At 43.8% G+C, this 15,489-nt stretch overlaps 1 protein-coding gene across 2 annotated transcripts in view; it reads left to right on the forward strand.

The window, feature by feature from the left end:
* Positions 1-5,554: 5,554 nt before the first annotated feature.
* LOC120729671 (genetic suppressor element 1-like) overlaps positions 5,555-15,489 on the forward strand; it is a 39,488-nt gene continuing 29,553 nt past the window's right edge. The window contains exon 1 of one of the 2 annotated variants that reach the window (XM_040025432.1): positions 5,555-6,319. In XM_040025432.1, the coding sequence (XP_039881366.1) occupies positions 6,283-6,319 (37 nt within the window). In that variant the 5' untranslated portion in view covers positions 5,555-6,282. The remainder of the gene's footprint in view (positions 6,320-15,489) is intronic. The other variant, XM_040025433.1, reaches the window with a different exon arrangement.

Raw genomic sequence — 15,489 nt, forward strand, 5'->3', positions numbered from 1 at the left:
TAAATACAGATAGAATCTTCTAACCCGGGACTGACAGCTGAGGTAAACAGCAGACTGACAGCCTGCACAGAAAAGGAAAAGCTCTGGGGTGGATCCAGATCTAATCCACACAGTAGTAGAAACACGCTGGCCGACAGTTATGGGGTACAGCCTAAATTTAAGGTTTTGATCTTTCTTGGCTTGGAGGGTAGGAAAACAGAACTCACTCGACTGCAATCTGCAATTTACTGACATCTAGCTTACCACTGTAACTTTAAAACACCTAACCTGCCAAGAACACTCTCGAGGAGATAAGTGTAACATTGTCAAAATCTACAATAAAAAGTGTAAAAATTATGAGTATAAGGTTTTACAACAAGGTGTAATTCGCTGGTTACACTCAAGACAAGAAATCCAGAGGAGACTTTGCCAGAAAGCATCTAAACGAGCCTGCAAAGTTATGGAAAAAAAAAATCTTTGGACAGATGAAACCAAGATTAACTTTTACCACAGTGATCGGAAGAGAAGAACATGGAACAGGGGAGAAACAGCTCATGATCTGAAGCAAACCACATCATCTGTCAAATATGGCGGAGACAGTGTTATGATGTGGGCATGCAGAGCTGCCAGTGGAAGCGGTTCACTCTGTGTTTATTTATGGTGTAAGTGCTGATAGCGGGATGAATTCTGGACTGCACAACAGTACAAAGCATAAAAATATTTTTCATTAGTGTTAGCACAGATTAAAAAAAAACAAAAAAACAACTATTTAATTGATTAAAAAAACTTTCACCAGCACAGTGTCTAAAATATCAATCTTCACAACAACCTTCAGTAAAAAAAACAACAAAAAAAACTACTGACAGTAACAGTCCTTTTCTAAGGACTTCAGGCAAAGGTGTGTACTACTCCCATCACAGAACAGTGGCTTTACAGAAAAAGGGGAAGAGGGAGGATCTATGTAAGCATCCATCCCCTCAGCTGACATCTTCATTAAATAACAACATAAACAGTGAAACGGTTTATGTTGGCCATCTGGGCAGCTTTTATCATTCTTGAAGGGAGTATTACATGCTAGTGTATAAAACTGAATGGATTTTGGCCATCCTTAAATGTTCAGCACTTGCAAAGTTTTAAAAATAAATGTCAAGTTGGATGGTTAAAATGGTCTTGGTAAAAAAGAGGGTAGGGAACCTTGAATATTGTATCACACCTTATGTGCAATGCTCCAAATATTCATCTATTATATTTTCAGCCAGTGGGACATGCTGTAATATTTATAGTATATTTCCCCTTTGAGCTATGATTCATAACCTTTCATCCATACACCGTATGCGGCTTTAAAGTATGTTAAATTCATTCAAGTAAATAATGCATGCCACATAGACATCCCCATCACCACTTTTCGCCGCCTTCATACGCCACTTTGTTCCCTATCTTCCTTGTGAGGGATTAGAGTGGAAGATGTATCACTGAAGTAATTTAGAGGAATATATCAAGAGATCACATCTGATTTTCACAAAGGAAATTTTTCACAATTTGAGCGCAAGACGTCAGAGAGAACGGCTCCAGAGTCAGTATGCGCCTGAGGTGATGATTTACAATCCTCCGAGGTCAGAAGACATCAGCAGGGACAGACGCAGGTTTGGAGTTCACACGGCCAGGTCAGAGATCGCTTCAGTGGTTAGATCAGAGCAGGGAAATATGCTGAGAGGAGTTTAAATTCTCCTAGGGGAGCTGTGTGTGTCTGTCTGAGTTTCCTGGAGGAGCAAAATCGATGTAGTGCTGTGGTTGGTGGGACCTGACCGACCCAGAAGGGCTGCAGGATGGAGGAGGAGATACATACAGAGATAATCACCAGATATCACCATCTGTGTAAGCAGAGCCAGGCCAAACAGAGGCATGCACAGCAATACATGTATCTTACACACACACACACACACACACAGAAGGGCAGTTTCTCACTGTGTGTGTGTGTCAGTGTGCTTCTACACTTGCAGATAGATAGATAGATAGATGCCCCAGTGTCGCAGCAGCAGGCTAATTTCACACTTAGTATGTGTGTCGTCACTGTGCAAATGGACAGATGGACAAGAGAGAGGGGGAGAGAGAGAAAAAGAGAGATTTTGGAGGTGGAGAAGTACAGTGAAGCCCTGTGGCTCAGGCCCATTAACAGTCTTGATTTATGCTGTGGTGGGACATTGTCCGCCTAGTCTGTGTTGCGCTGATTCAGGGCTTCAGCAGGCCACGTTCTGATGTCTATGTAAGCATGCATGAGTGTCATGTTTGGGATATTTTCGTGGGCAGACAGGCACCAGACAGCCTGAGTCCAGAGTTTAACTTGGGGGTTGAAATGCGGGCCCAGAGAACACACAGCATACTTCCCTCCATCAACTCCATCAGCCTGACACCGTCACAAGTGTGCCAGCAGACAAAGATACACAGACCAAAGCTATCTAAATAATCCCAGACCTCAAAGAGACTGTAGTTTAGGGCTTATTACTGGTTGTCTGGGGCTGTGTCATAACTTTTAGGGGGGATAGGAGACAACCTGGGACTGTGCTGCTTTCTACTTCATTTGAAAATTTTACTACATTAGATTAATGCCAATAGTCATGTGGATTCATTTTTACGTCCCAATAATTCCTATCCCAGCAATGCAAACGTACTTTTTTCTCTCTTGAGGTCACGGCAAACCCATCAGCGTCCAATTAAAATCCCTGATGGTGTGGAAGACCACGAGAGGCTGATTAAGAGGACAGAAGTGATGAGAGGGATTGTTTGAAAGAAGCGACTCCTCTATACAATATGTGCATAATGACTCCCTCTGACAATTATCTTTGATCCAATGCAAGCCACCCCCTCCAGCCCCTCCACCTCCAACCATCCATCCATCCCCTCATCTCTCCACCACTTCATCCTCCGCTCTGCCCATCCCTGTCTTTTAATCTTTTTTTTTTTTTTGCTTCTCTCTGTGATGACGCTCATCGTCTGTTGTCTTTTTAAACATTGTTCCAGAGTGACTCCAGGAATGACAAATATATTTACAATTCCTCTTGTCATTGCATACTTGTGTACACACAGATTTGTTTTTTCAGCAACAAGAGTAGATACAGAGTAATGAGGCTCACTCACTCGGGGTCAGCAACCTCACTGGGGCTGGGATGAGGAGGGATAGAGAAAACAAGAGAAGGGGGAGGGAAAGCAGGAACAATGGCATGATGAGGAGGGGGCTTATCTTTTTTTTTTCATCATTTTCCTCCATTTATTTGTCATCTTCTCTGTGCTCCTTGTCAGCAGTTGGAGTGCTGCATGGACACAGGGGAGCGAAGGGGGAGAAGCAGCAGAGAGAGAAAATGTTTAAGTGCTGATGGCAGCCCCTGGTTGCTGCTGGGACCGGGGTGTCAGCTCTTATTCTGCCACAGCATGCATCTGACAGGCAAATGATAGAGAAAGAAGCAGGGAGGAGAAGGGAAGAGGGTGTGTGTGTGTGCGTGTGTGTGTTTGTGTGATAGCGTCTGTTTTGAAGGCAGAACAAGAGCTCCAATAAGGGAAAAGGAGGGCTGTGACACGAGCGAGGCTGGTATTGCTTTGACCACATCATCATCTGTCTCCTTCCTCTTCACAGTCTTTTTTTCTCCCTCTCGCACACACACAGATACACCCACCCACTCCAACCCCCCTCACCTTTTGTTGATAGATTGAGTTATACTACTCCCTCTGTGACAGGCATTCCCTCACGTTTCCACAGCAATGAGGTCAGAGGTGGATGCTCGTTATTGGCTGTTGTCTGTAATCATCACAAACTGTGCTGGCTGGTTTATCGGCACTCCTCCTTCACCTCCTCCTCCCCTTCTTCTCTTGACCTCGTCGGCCCTGCATCACGCAGCAGAGCATGACCCCCCGGGGGGCAAAAGGTCTTGACTGTCTTGACCCTGAGGTCACTGGTGTTTGCAGAGCGATGATATATGATATATAAGTGTATATATGATATATAAGCTTGGGAAGATACAAAAAAAGTGCAATAAACTGTAAAAAAATAAAAATAAAAATTCATGCCCATCACACATGTAACATACACCTCCCTCCCTCGTTCCTCCCCCTAGTCCCCACCATCTCTCCATCCTCTTCGCTGTTTTTTAAGTCTTCTTTATCTCTTCTCTCCAGTCTGCCCCCTCTGTCAGTTTGTGGTTAGCTGATGTTTCACAACTGCTCTCACAGCTGTTGATCACTGTGTGTGTGTGTGTGTGTGTGTAGTGTATACACTGTGTCCTACAGTCGTCTCTCTCCATTGATTCAGTGGTGGCAAACAGGGTTATAGATAGCTCTGTGAGACCCTCACAATCAATCTTATCACCAGCATACTTCCTCCTCACAACTCCCAAAGAGGAAGGAGATAGGTGAAGGAAAAAAAAGAAGAAGAAATAAAGAGAAGAAAGATTAAGAAAAATGAAGAATGGGAAAAATAGATGTAGGGTAGAAAGGAGAAGATAGAGGTTAAATAACTGAGGTAGGAGGCTCAGGGGTCTGTGTGTCTGTGTCACAAATGTGTGTGTGAAATGAAGCAGAGCATGTGTGGCTGCATAGATGTCTGCACCATATGTGTGAGAGAGGAAGTGACAGAGAGAAATGAAGGCTACTGTGCATAGATGGAGACGATGATAGAGCAACCGGGTTCCTCTGGGCCGCCGTGGACGCTGACATTACGGAGAAAACGCCAAAGAGCCATCTCAGATAATTGTTCCTAATTGTCACCCCTGGATGAGGTTCGGTTTGATGCCGTGTCTGCGTGCGTGCGTGTGTGTGTGTAGGCAGCGATTTCTGGCATCGTCACTAACGTGATAGAATTGGGTCTCGGTGACAGTAGAGGGGACGTTTGCTCACCGGGAGTGGACAGTAATTGATGGAAAGCTAGGCTAACGTGATGTGTCAGACATATGAGGCCTGTCTAATCAGTGGGAGCATGCGAGTGGTTTAGGGGGCTGTGTGTATGTGTTTGTGGTACAGCTATGCCGGTCACATCATGGTACGCACCAGCGTGCCTGCGGTCCAAAGAAGCAGACTGTTGATTTTCAAGTGTAGAAGAAGAGGAGAGGAAAAAAACTAGAAGAGAAGAAGAGGAGAGCTGAATGAAGCAGATGCTTAAGGGCAGGTTTTAACCCCCTCCCCTCCCTCCCTCCTCTACACACTCACACTCACATGCGCACACTCACACAAAAACACACTTTTCCTCCCCTTCACTCTCCCTTCCTCTCTCTCTCATGATGAATCAGCTGTCACTCAGGCACCAGTCCAATCTACTGATAATGAGAACTGCATCAACACCCTCTCGCCTCTCTTCCTCCCTCTTTCTCTCTCTCTCTCCTTTTACTCGCACCAGCTAAATCATCCTTCCTCCTCTCTTCACATTTCTCACACACACACACGCACACACACACAAACACGTGTGCGCACACTGCACTAACATAAACTCATTCATCTCTCCCTCACTCATCTGTCTTATGATTCTCCTCCTCCCCTCTTTTTTCTCTTCCTCCCTCCCCTTCACCCTCTTTTCTCTCTCTCTCTCTCTCTCTCTCTCCCTTCTCCTCCTCCTCCTCCTCCTCTGTGCTCGCTGAGCTGAGCAGTCAGTGGTGGGACTGAGGCAAAGGAGGGAGGATAAAGCAAGAATAGAGACAGAAAGGAGAACAGAGGCACAGAAAAACAGATCATTATACAGCAAACGAGCAAGAGGCCGCTGAATGAATAACAAGGAAGGGATTACAAAGCGCAGGACTGAAAAAAAAAAGGAGAGGACACCGACTGAAGACTCTCTCTCTCTCTTTCCTTCACTCCCTCCTCCCTCTCTATCCTTCCTGTCACCCTCCCAACTCTCTCAGAGGCTCTCCCTCCCAGACGATCTCCTCAGTAAAAGATGGCATGAGCACACTGTCTCCCATCCTCAGCTTTTGGAGTATTTTTTTTTTTTGCTTCACCCTCCTCTCTGTCACTCTTTCTGCATCTTTCTCTACTTCCTGTTCTCTCTACACGGGTTGAGTTCAGAGGCTGAAGAGGAGGTGAGCGAGGTAGACAGAGGCTGACCCCTCTCCCTGCCTCCTTTCTCACACCCGCAGGGCCCAGAAAAGAGAAAGAGAGCGTGCGCGAGAGAGAGAGCTGGAGCAGGGAGTCGTCTGATGACTTACACTAACAACAAACTCCTTAACCCAGCCGACCGCAGCCCATTCCCTCTGCCCGACCCCCCCTCCCTGCCTCCTTTAACCCGGAGTCTTACTCTCTGAGTCAGTGGAGGAGGGATCCAGGATCATGTTCGGATTAAAGACCCCACACTTCTACCTCCCAGGTAAGACCAATTATACTCAGTCTTTGATGTTCCCGCGGATGGCTCTGTGGTGGTATTTCTTGTTCTGTCACATTGTATCAGCACGGAGGGTGGTCACACGCCGCAGAGAGTGAATCTCCCTTTTCATGCAGTCATTCTTTCAAGACGTAATTAATGGCTCGGGTGATGTCAGATTGATTTACCGTTTTCTGCCAGGTAAGGAGGGCTACGCTGTGCTTCTGCAGGAGCCACTTCTCATGATGTTTTCGGTGTCACAACATCATTTTAGATTTTTCAGAAACAGAAAGACAGAGAGACAAAATTTAGTTTTCTTTCATGAAGAAGTAAATTTTCTGAGTCTTCTTGCTCAGTGCGTTGACCTACTGAAGCACTCCCCTGATACTTTAGTTGTGCTTTTTTTCTCTCTCTTGTTACTACTGTGTACAACTGGGAATGGGTCTTTTTGTTATTTTTAGGCTTGATCGACAGAGTGTAGTCAACCTCAGAGCTAAATGACCTTAAATTATGGGTGACAATTAATTGTCACCTAGGTAACTGAATCACTGGTTACCCATTTAAGCATTTACTAAAGTATAAAAGGAAAAATTTAAAATCTAAAAATTTCCCCCTCCAAAAAACCTGAACATTTTCAGCTCTTAATTTAATTTAAGGATCAACTGATCATTAGAATCCATTATAAACAGTTACTAATAGTAGAAATGCAGTCTAAATAAACATAATCCTTTAATGTAATTCAAGGGATATTTTGTGCTTGGCATCTACAGTAGCTCTGTGGTTTATCACTCAGTTTCAGTTGGGGCTTTTGCTGCCAGTCAAACAGTTTTCATCTGCAGTCTTTCGAGCAGCTGTGTGAAATGCAGGAGAGTGCGGCCGGTGTCAGTGTGGAGACAGGTGTGAGGTTACCTCAGAAAGGTGCTTAAACATGCCTGAGAGCAGAGTGACGGGAACGGCACCAGGGAGGTCAGTGAAGAGGCGGCGGGAGGAGGAAGAGAATTAAGACTGACACACTGAGGTAGGAAAGGAAAGCCGAGTGTAAAGTAGGATTTTGTTCATTTAAACGGTAAGAGAAAGGATGTGAATGATAATGCTTGACACTGAGCGCTGTCTGTGTTTTCCCTCTGAAGTCGAACTCTGACCTTTTAGTTGTCTGGGCCAGGCAGCGGTCAGTGATTAAAAACCTGCTGTGGTAAAAGGTGAAATGTGGGAGAGAGAGAGGGGTGTGATAGAAGTGAGACGGAGGGAGAGGGGGAGGGAGTGATGGGGGAATTAGAGGGTGGAGGGCAGATTAAACAATGTTCTTTGCCTTGTGAATCTTTCATGCTGCTTTTTGAATTATACATCTGCTTTCATAAATGATTGAGTGATTATGTGGCGCTTTGTCATTGTTTGTATATTCCTGTGTGTGCGTGCGTAGGTGTGAGTCTGTGTGTGTTTGTATCTGCATGTGCATGTGACAAGAGAGAGGAAGAAGAAGAAAATCTCTCCAGGAAGCAACAGCCCCCCCTCCATCCTCCCTCCCACCCTCCTTCCACACTTGCTTTCATCCTCCTTTTTTTCAGTTTCCTAGGTCTCGCTTAATGTCTGTGTAGTGTGTGTGCACTTGTCTGTGTGTTATTTGATTGTGGTTTTGTGCATGTGTGTGAATGGGTTTTTGTTATAGCTGCCACCTTTGTTTGTGTATGTGTGTGGTTGTGTGCACCTGTCTGTGCTGTATGTAGGTGTGTGTGTTCATTGTGTTTGTGTGTATATGTGTGTGTGTGTCCTCTCACCACTCACACATTGGAAGATGCCCCAGCCCCCCTCCTGGTCCTAACTGCCGTTGCTGTGGAGACTGTGTCAGCCACACACTCGCTCCTCAATGATCATTTGACAATGTAGGGGGTGAGGGGTAAAGGGATGTGTGTGTGTGTGTGTGTGTGTGTGTGTGTGTGTGTGTGTGTGTGTGTAGCGACTGCCATGTGATTAGCCAAGGTAGAAGAAGTGGAGCAGGGTAAGGATGACAGAGGAATCTAGATTAGAGGTAACAATTGAAAATCAAGATGATGATACATGCAAAATACATGAAAATCTTTCTTAGATCCTGGAGCGGGGGGAAACATGTGACATAGGAGACATGAAGATGTGTGTGTGCATGAGAGCAAATCTACACCTTCTCACCCAGAGCACACCATGACCTTACCATGGTATCATAAGGAAAAGAAAGTGACATCTTTTTCTAGCTTCCCACTCTCTGGACCCCCCCTGGTGAAATGTGTCACACACATTAAGGCAATTTACTGTTTTCCCTCCGTGACTTGTCAGCTGATCACAGTCCAGGTGTCTTTTCAAAAGTCGGATTTTTCTAAAATCAGAATGTGTTCCCAAGAGAAGGTGCATCTAAGCTGTAGGGAGGCGTGAAAAGAAAAAGAGGGGAAAAAACAAAAGGGAAAAAAGGCAGCTTTTATGTTTAAATTATAAAGAGGTTGAGTTTCTATGTGTTTCTTGCTGTCAAACAAATCCCCACAAAAAGACCTAAACCGAGTGTTTCTTAGCCTGATGCTGGCTCTCAGGACAAAGTAAATTATACTTTAAAAAAAGGCCAAATGCTTTTTAATTGTAGTTTTTAGAAGGTAGTAAATTTGCATTTACTGGGGGTTAATTTCAGAGACATTTGTTTGGTTTGAACTTTCTGCGCAGCAGGATCCGACTAAACTAGTGTGTCCATGTTTGTTATAATGAAAGAAAATTTCATCCAACCCAACACTGGGGCTCACTCATGTGTTATCTGGATGGCACTGGAGCTCCTTTGGATATCAACAACGTCAGGAATCAGAAACAAAAAGCTGCTTTAAAAAGAAAACAACAATTATTTATTTATTGAAAAAGGTCCATCAGTTTAAACCTGGTGCAAGTGTCTACATGATGAATGGACACATACTCTGTGACGTTTGTGTTTCTGCCCATACATGCACTCGCTCACGTGTGCGCACACATTATCCGTGGTAAGTCGATAGGGTGAGAAAGCCAAGGTGTTGACGTGTGTATTAGCCTGCCACATTTATTGGCTGCTGTGGTATTTTCTGGGGTTGGGTAGCTCTGTTCAGCTTGACCTCAGCATTGATTTCCATGATATGTGTTAGAACTGCAAGGACACTGTGGCTTGATTTATGGCAGATGTCACATGAACACACAAACACACGCTCACATAGACAGTGCAAGGCACACACTTCTCATTCAGCCTCCGGCGCTCACGCTGTGAGAACGGCATTTGGTAACTTCACTCTAAATATTTTCCCTTAATTGTGCGGCAGAAGCACACAAACAAATACTAATTTCTCAGGCTGCAGAAAAGTAATGACTTCAACGGCCTTGCAAAATGTTTGCAACAGCTGCAAAAAGAAGATTGTAGTTCATGCAAAAAGCTGCTGTGGCGTTGATGAGAAAGACACCCAAGACCGAGTTTGTTTCTCAGTTCAGTTATGTCCATTAGTAGCCTTATAACACTGTATAGGCTATAATACGTACTCATCAGTGTAGTTCATTTTGACAGGGTGGTGTTGACTTAAAAGCAAACGGTATATATTGTGCACCTTCACAACTTGTTGAGCTTACCGTAGCAGGCTAGCTAAAGTGGAGATGCATTTCAGTGCTACTTGAATACTAAGTTACACATAAACACATTTAATTCTAAGTTATTTTACAGTGACGACAGGCAGCCATGAACAAAAAACAAGAATAAAGCACGTAACATCACCACCTGAAAAAACTGCAGCTGTTAGTAGACTAGAGCTGATGTAGCATTCATGTTGATGATGTATCTTCCTCCTTTCTGGCTTGAAACTTGCTGGTGATCACTCACCTTTTTCTCTGTTGCCAAGAATCTGACGACTGAGGGTGAGACTTTTTGACCATCCAGGGACTCGCAGTGCACTGGACTTCACCTTGTTGGTATTAACATGCTTATGCGCTCAAAATAACAAGTGAAGTGCATAAACGAGAAATCTGAGAACGGTGAAAAGCATCGCTCCAATTTACTGTGAATGTTTACAATATCCAGCGTGGTTACTAGTTCAGCAGTAAAGGCGCATTAAACTCAGTAATGATAGACTGTGGATGTCTTTGTAGTGAAGAAAAATCTTCTGTGTCCTTACTTTTGAGTTATTTTTTCTCTTTTTCTCCAAGGAAATATAAAAACCCTCACTGTTTTCCAAATGAACACACAGGGTGCTACCCTCTGTTTGTTTTGAGATCAGCTACTGCACATAATATATATAATCTTTAAGGATTTGAGTGTCATGAAAAAGCGGGAGGAGTTAGGAACAGACATATAATACATGCATCATAATGGTACTAGGCTAGCATTTGTATAGCATTTTTCTAATCTTACTGACCACTGTTTATCTATCTAACATCTGCCCCACTAATCCACTAAGGCTACGTTGCATTTTAGTCATGTGATGTAGTCATGTGACCAATTAACGTAAGCGTTTTGGGCCTTTTCAACGTGGACGCACAACTAACGACTGAAAACGTTAGTGTGGACGCGGAGCGTTTTCAGACGAAAACGCCGTTTTCAATCCGGGCTATTCTGGACGTAGCCTAAGAATACAACACAGGTACACAGGGAAACCTGTCAGAATGTCTTTAATGTTTTTAAAACCAGTAAATCTATAAACTTCAAATCTATAACTGAAATAAATATTTGTATTTTCATTGGCCAGAACGTCTTCTCATAACAAACCTGAATAGGTCTGAAGATTTGCAACTTTTAGTGCTTGGGAACATACAGTATATGTAAAGTGCATGTATGTCCAAAAATTAGCCATAAGGAGTATATTCATATATAATTAAGGTTCACTGTATATCTTTTTATGAGAGTATAAACTTGGCCTATATGTCTAGTCAACCACTGCTCTTGAGTCCTTACTTTAAATAGCACAGAAATAAGTGTTTACGAGAATGTATACATATATATGTGTGTGTGTGTGTGTGTGTGTGTGTGTGTGTGTGTGTGTGTGTGTACACACACACACGCACACATGCTGTTTGTTTGGCTATAATTCCTCTCAGTATGTGTGGAGAGTCTTTGTGTACTCACACGGAGGCTGAGATGGGTGCTGCCTCAAAGGAAGCTGCTGTCAGGGCCTCTTGCGCTTTTAATTGTGTGTGTGTGTGTGTGTGTGTGTGTGTGTGTGTGTGTGCAGGCTTGTGCTTACTAGTGTGTGCCGATGAAAACAGGGTCGCGGTGCTCCACCTCAAGGGCACTGTTATTAATGAGATGAATAAAAGACCATGACAACAGCTTGATAACACAGAGGAGATAAAAACCACACGCATGCACACACACGCACGGGGAAACATCATGTGGGAGCTGGATAAGTTTCTCTTGCCAAAAAAAATACAAAGAATAAAACCAAAAAAAAAAGAAAGAAAAAAGAAAAACAACATTAATCTATTTTTTATGATTTCTATCCTCCAGAGACAGTTGATATAAACTCAAGGAAGGAAGGGACGTAAAAGAAAAGGAATGAATAAAACAGCGTGTTTGGTAATGTCTCCACCAGAAAACAAACAAGTGAGCAAGTAAGCAATCCACCCTAATTTGTCAAAGAGCTGTTGTCACTAATGAGGTCTTAATTAACACAGGATTCACTTAAAACATGTGTGGACCCAGCAACGCACACACACGCACACACACACACACACACACACACAAACATGCTCACACGAGCAAACATGTCTGCTCTGTGATGTTTACATTCATTTAGAACAAGCAGAACACTTTGATGTGAGATCTCACGCATTCACACAATGAAAACAAACGCATGCACGCACGCACACACACACACACACACACACGGACACACACGCATGCAGCCTGTCTGCTCACTGAGCTGGGGAGATTGGGATAAATGCCAGCAGATTTTAACCTGAGGTGATAACAACAACTCCTAGTAGCGCTCTCTCATTTTCACACACACAAACACACACACACACGCAAAAAGGAAATGCACAGACTCAGAGTACATGCAACACACACACACACACACAGAGCGAGAGAGAGAGTAAAACTGTAATAAGCAGCTCGGTGTACGATAACGAGCAGATGGAGGGAGGATTAGCCAAATAAAAATACAGCAACTAAAATTTGCCAGCATTCATATCTTTTACAGGACGGTGAACTTCTTAACACAAACACACACACACACAGGCACGCACACACACACACAGCTACACAACTGAGGCTCAGAGAGAGAGAGAGAGACATCCCCAGTCCTCTGCTCCTGCTGGTCCTGCACCATCTGCATGTTCATGAACCATGTCAAAACATAATTGATTGAATGTGTCAGTGTGTGTATATTGGTACATGTGTGTGTGCACGTGTGTGTGGAGTCTTTACAAAGAGCTGGTTAACTGCGGTTAGACTGGGTATGTATGCTCTATAATGCAGATATAGGTTTGGACATGTCTCCCTTTGTGCTCAAATCACACACACACACACACACACACACACACACACACACACACACACACACACACACACACACACACACACACACACACACACACAATCTATGATGTCACTTTACTGAAGAGCCTGTTGATTACCCATGGGCATTGCTCTGTCTGCCACCTGGCCGCGCCGTGTTAGCAGGTTCCAGTGAACTTGCACATGTGACTGCACACACACACATGCGCACACACACACACACACATACACACACTCACACATGCATGCACACATACACAGGGTCACTTATAGCCCTCTCCTCTCCATCTCATTAGCCCTTCTCTGTCTCTGCACTTAATTGTGTTTCAGCTGGAGTTAACAAGCAGGTACCACAAATAAAATCCGATCTAAAGGGCAATCGAGCCAAATCGGACAGAGACACAGAGATAATGCTCGGCTCTTGAGAACCAACACCGCACTTATCCCAGACAGTCGTCACTTTGAAACACAAGTGGAGTGCAAACCGAACTTTTATTTTAATCCCAGCTAGATTACACGAGCACCAGATTCGTGAATATGAAAACTGATTCCTTTTATGAATTTATTAAAATCGTTAATTTAACATCGCGTGTAGAGGGAAGCCATATGTCATGATTTCAGTGCATCATTAACAGGCTGCGTTTAATTAGCTCCAAATGTCGAGGCAAACGCTTAAGCATTTCTCTTCTCTGTTCATCACTTCACTGCTTGAGTCTTGAAACAGAGAGATTTTAATGTTAACGAAAAGAAGCAGAGAAATATTGAGCGCCTCCCGAGAAGCTAGTGTCCAAAACTTGATCTAGTGTGGAGAACAATTTATTTCCGGGGTACTAAGCATAACTGATGTAAGCATCAATAGACAAAGCAGATTTTGTGTTGGCTGCTTTAGCTATGATATACAAAACCCATTTGAATAAATAATGACTTCTTAGGGGCGGCACGATTCTCCCTCTACCTGTGTGGGTTTTCTCCAGGTGCTCTGGTTTCCTACCACAGTCCAAAACATGCATGTTAGGTTAACTGGAGACCGTGCTGAGCATGAATGGACGTGCGTCTCTCTGTTTACGCCCATCCTCGATGTAACCCATCTCTCGCCCTGACAGCTGGAACAGCCTGGCTGGTTGTGCTACTAAGGTCGAACAACATTTGAGTCTTAAAACTTAATTTTCTTTGTATGTTGACCTCTGTAAACCAAAAAAAACCCCTTCTTCTTCATTGTTTGAAGGCTGGTCACATAAAAATCTCAGCTCATAAAAGCAAAGCTGCATCAAGAACGAAAACTGAGCGCCACCTGTGAACATTTAGACAGTTTGTGGTCAACAAGTGGCACGAGAAAAAAAAATACAATTAACAAATCAGAAAACTGACAAGTGTGTTCCCACATCCTGCTGCACACAGCTGACAGACACCAACAGAGCACGCTCACGGTTACAGGGCACGTGTTTGCTCACATGAGCTATCGCCACCTTGTTCTGCTTATGACTGCATTTGCATAATCTGCATAATGACGGTGGCTTTAATTGCCCACGCCCAGGTAAGGGATCATGTGGTTAAGTGGGAGATCATAATTATGTAAATAATTGGCCTGACCACGGCAAGCTGCTGCTCTCTGCCATGCCAATCTGGAGAGAGAGAGTGAGGTAGAAAGAAAGAGAGAGGGTCAAGGGGAAGAGAGATGGACAAGAGAGAGAGAGAAGGAGAGAGAGAGAATGTGGGTGGTTTAAGATGAAGGTGGAGGAAAGTACAAGAGGTGGAATTGATGCCTAAAAGAGTGAAATAGAGGAAAATGTGATTACTTTGCTATGATGGTGCACCTACATGAAAAGAGCTCGGCTCACTCTGAAACCTTCCAGAATAACCATAAAAAGTCAAAAAATAACAACAACCAAACAATCATCTATCCTCTTTTCCAGCTCAGGGTCATAGAGGCCCTGGAGCCTATCCCAGCTGCCACAGGGGGAGAGGTGGGCTACATCCAGGACCAGTCGCCAATCTGTCACAGGGCTAACACACACAGACAGAAACCCATTCACAGCTATAGACAATTTAGAATCGCCAGTTAGCCTAACCTCACTAACTGCATGGGGAGAACATGCAGAAAGGCCTCCATCCAGATGATTCAAACCCAGGACCTTCTTGCTGTGAAGCAACAGTGCAAGCCACTGCTCCACCGTGCTGCCCAGAAAAAACAATATCAGTTTTTAAAAACTGTGCAAACATTTCAAGCAAGTGGAAGAGAAAGAAAGGTTTTTACATAAATTAGTTAGCAAAATCAAGCTGTGAGCGCATTCCCAACGCACTTAGAAGCAATCTATGAAAAAAAAAAAAGCGAAATAAATAATGATTTGTACCCAGAAACCCTAAACAGGATGTTTATTCAAGGAATAAAACTACTAAGAAAACTGAGAGAACTAAACTGAGGAAGTGACCATGCAAAAAGAATCAACTGAGCAACTCGGGCATCAAGTGATTTGATCAAAAGTTTGAGGTCAGCCACCAGAAGGATGCTGACTGGGTTTTTTTTTTTCAGTTTCTGCCTCCAAGGTCAAAAAAATAACATGAAAACGCTCTGAAAGCTCCCAAACAACACTATTTTTTCAGCATTAATATCACACACATCAGATGAATGTGATGGCACTCATTCTGTGACCCTTACACACAATTCTTATCACAAAGCCTTAACTCCAAACACGCCCCTCCC

The sequence above is a fragment of the Simochromis diagramma genome, unplaced genomic scaffold (genome assembly GCF_900408965.1).
Source record: "Simochromis diagramma unplaced genomic scaffold, fSimDia1.1 OVJJ01000293.1, whole genome shotgun sequence".
NCBI lineage: Eukaryota > Metazoa > Chordata > Actinopteri > Cichliformes > Cichlidae > Simochromis > Simochromis diagramma.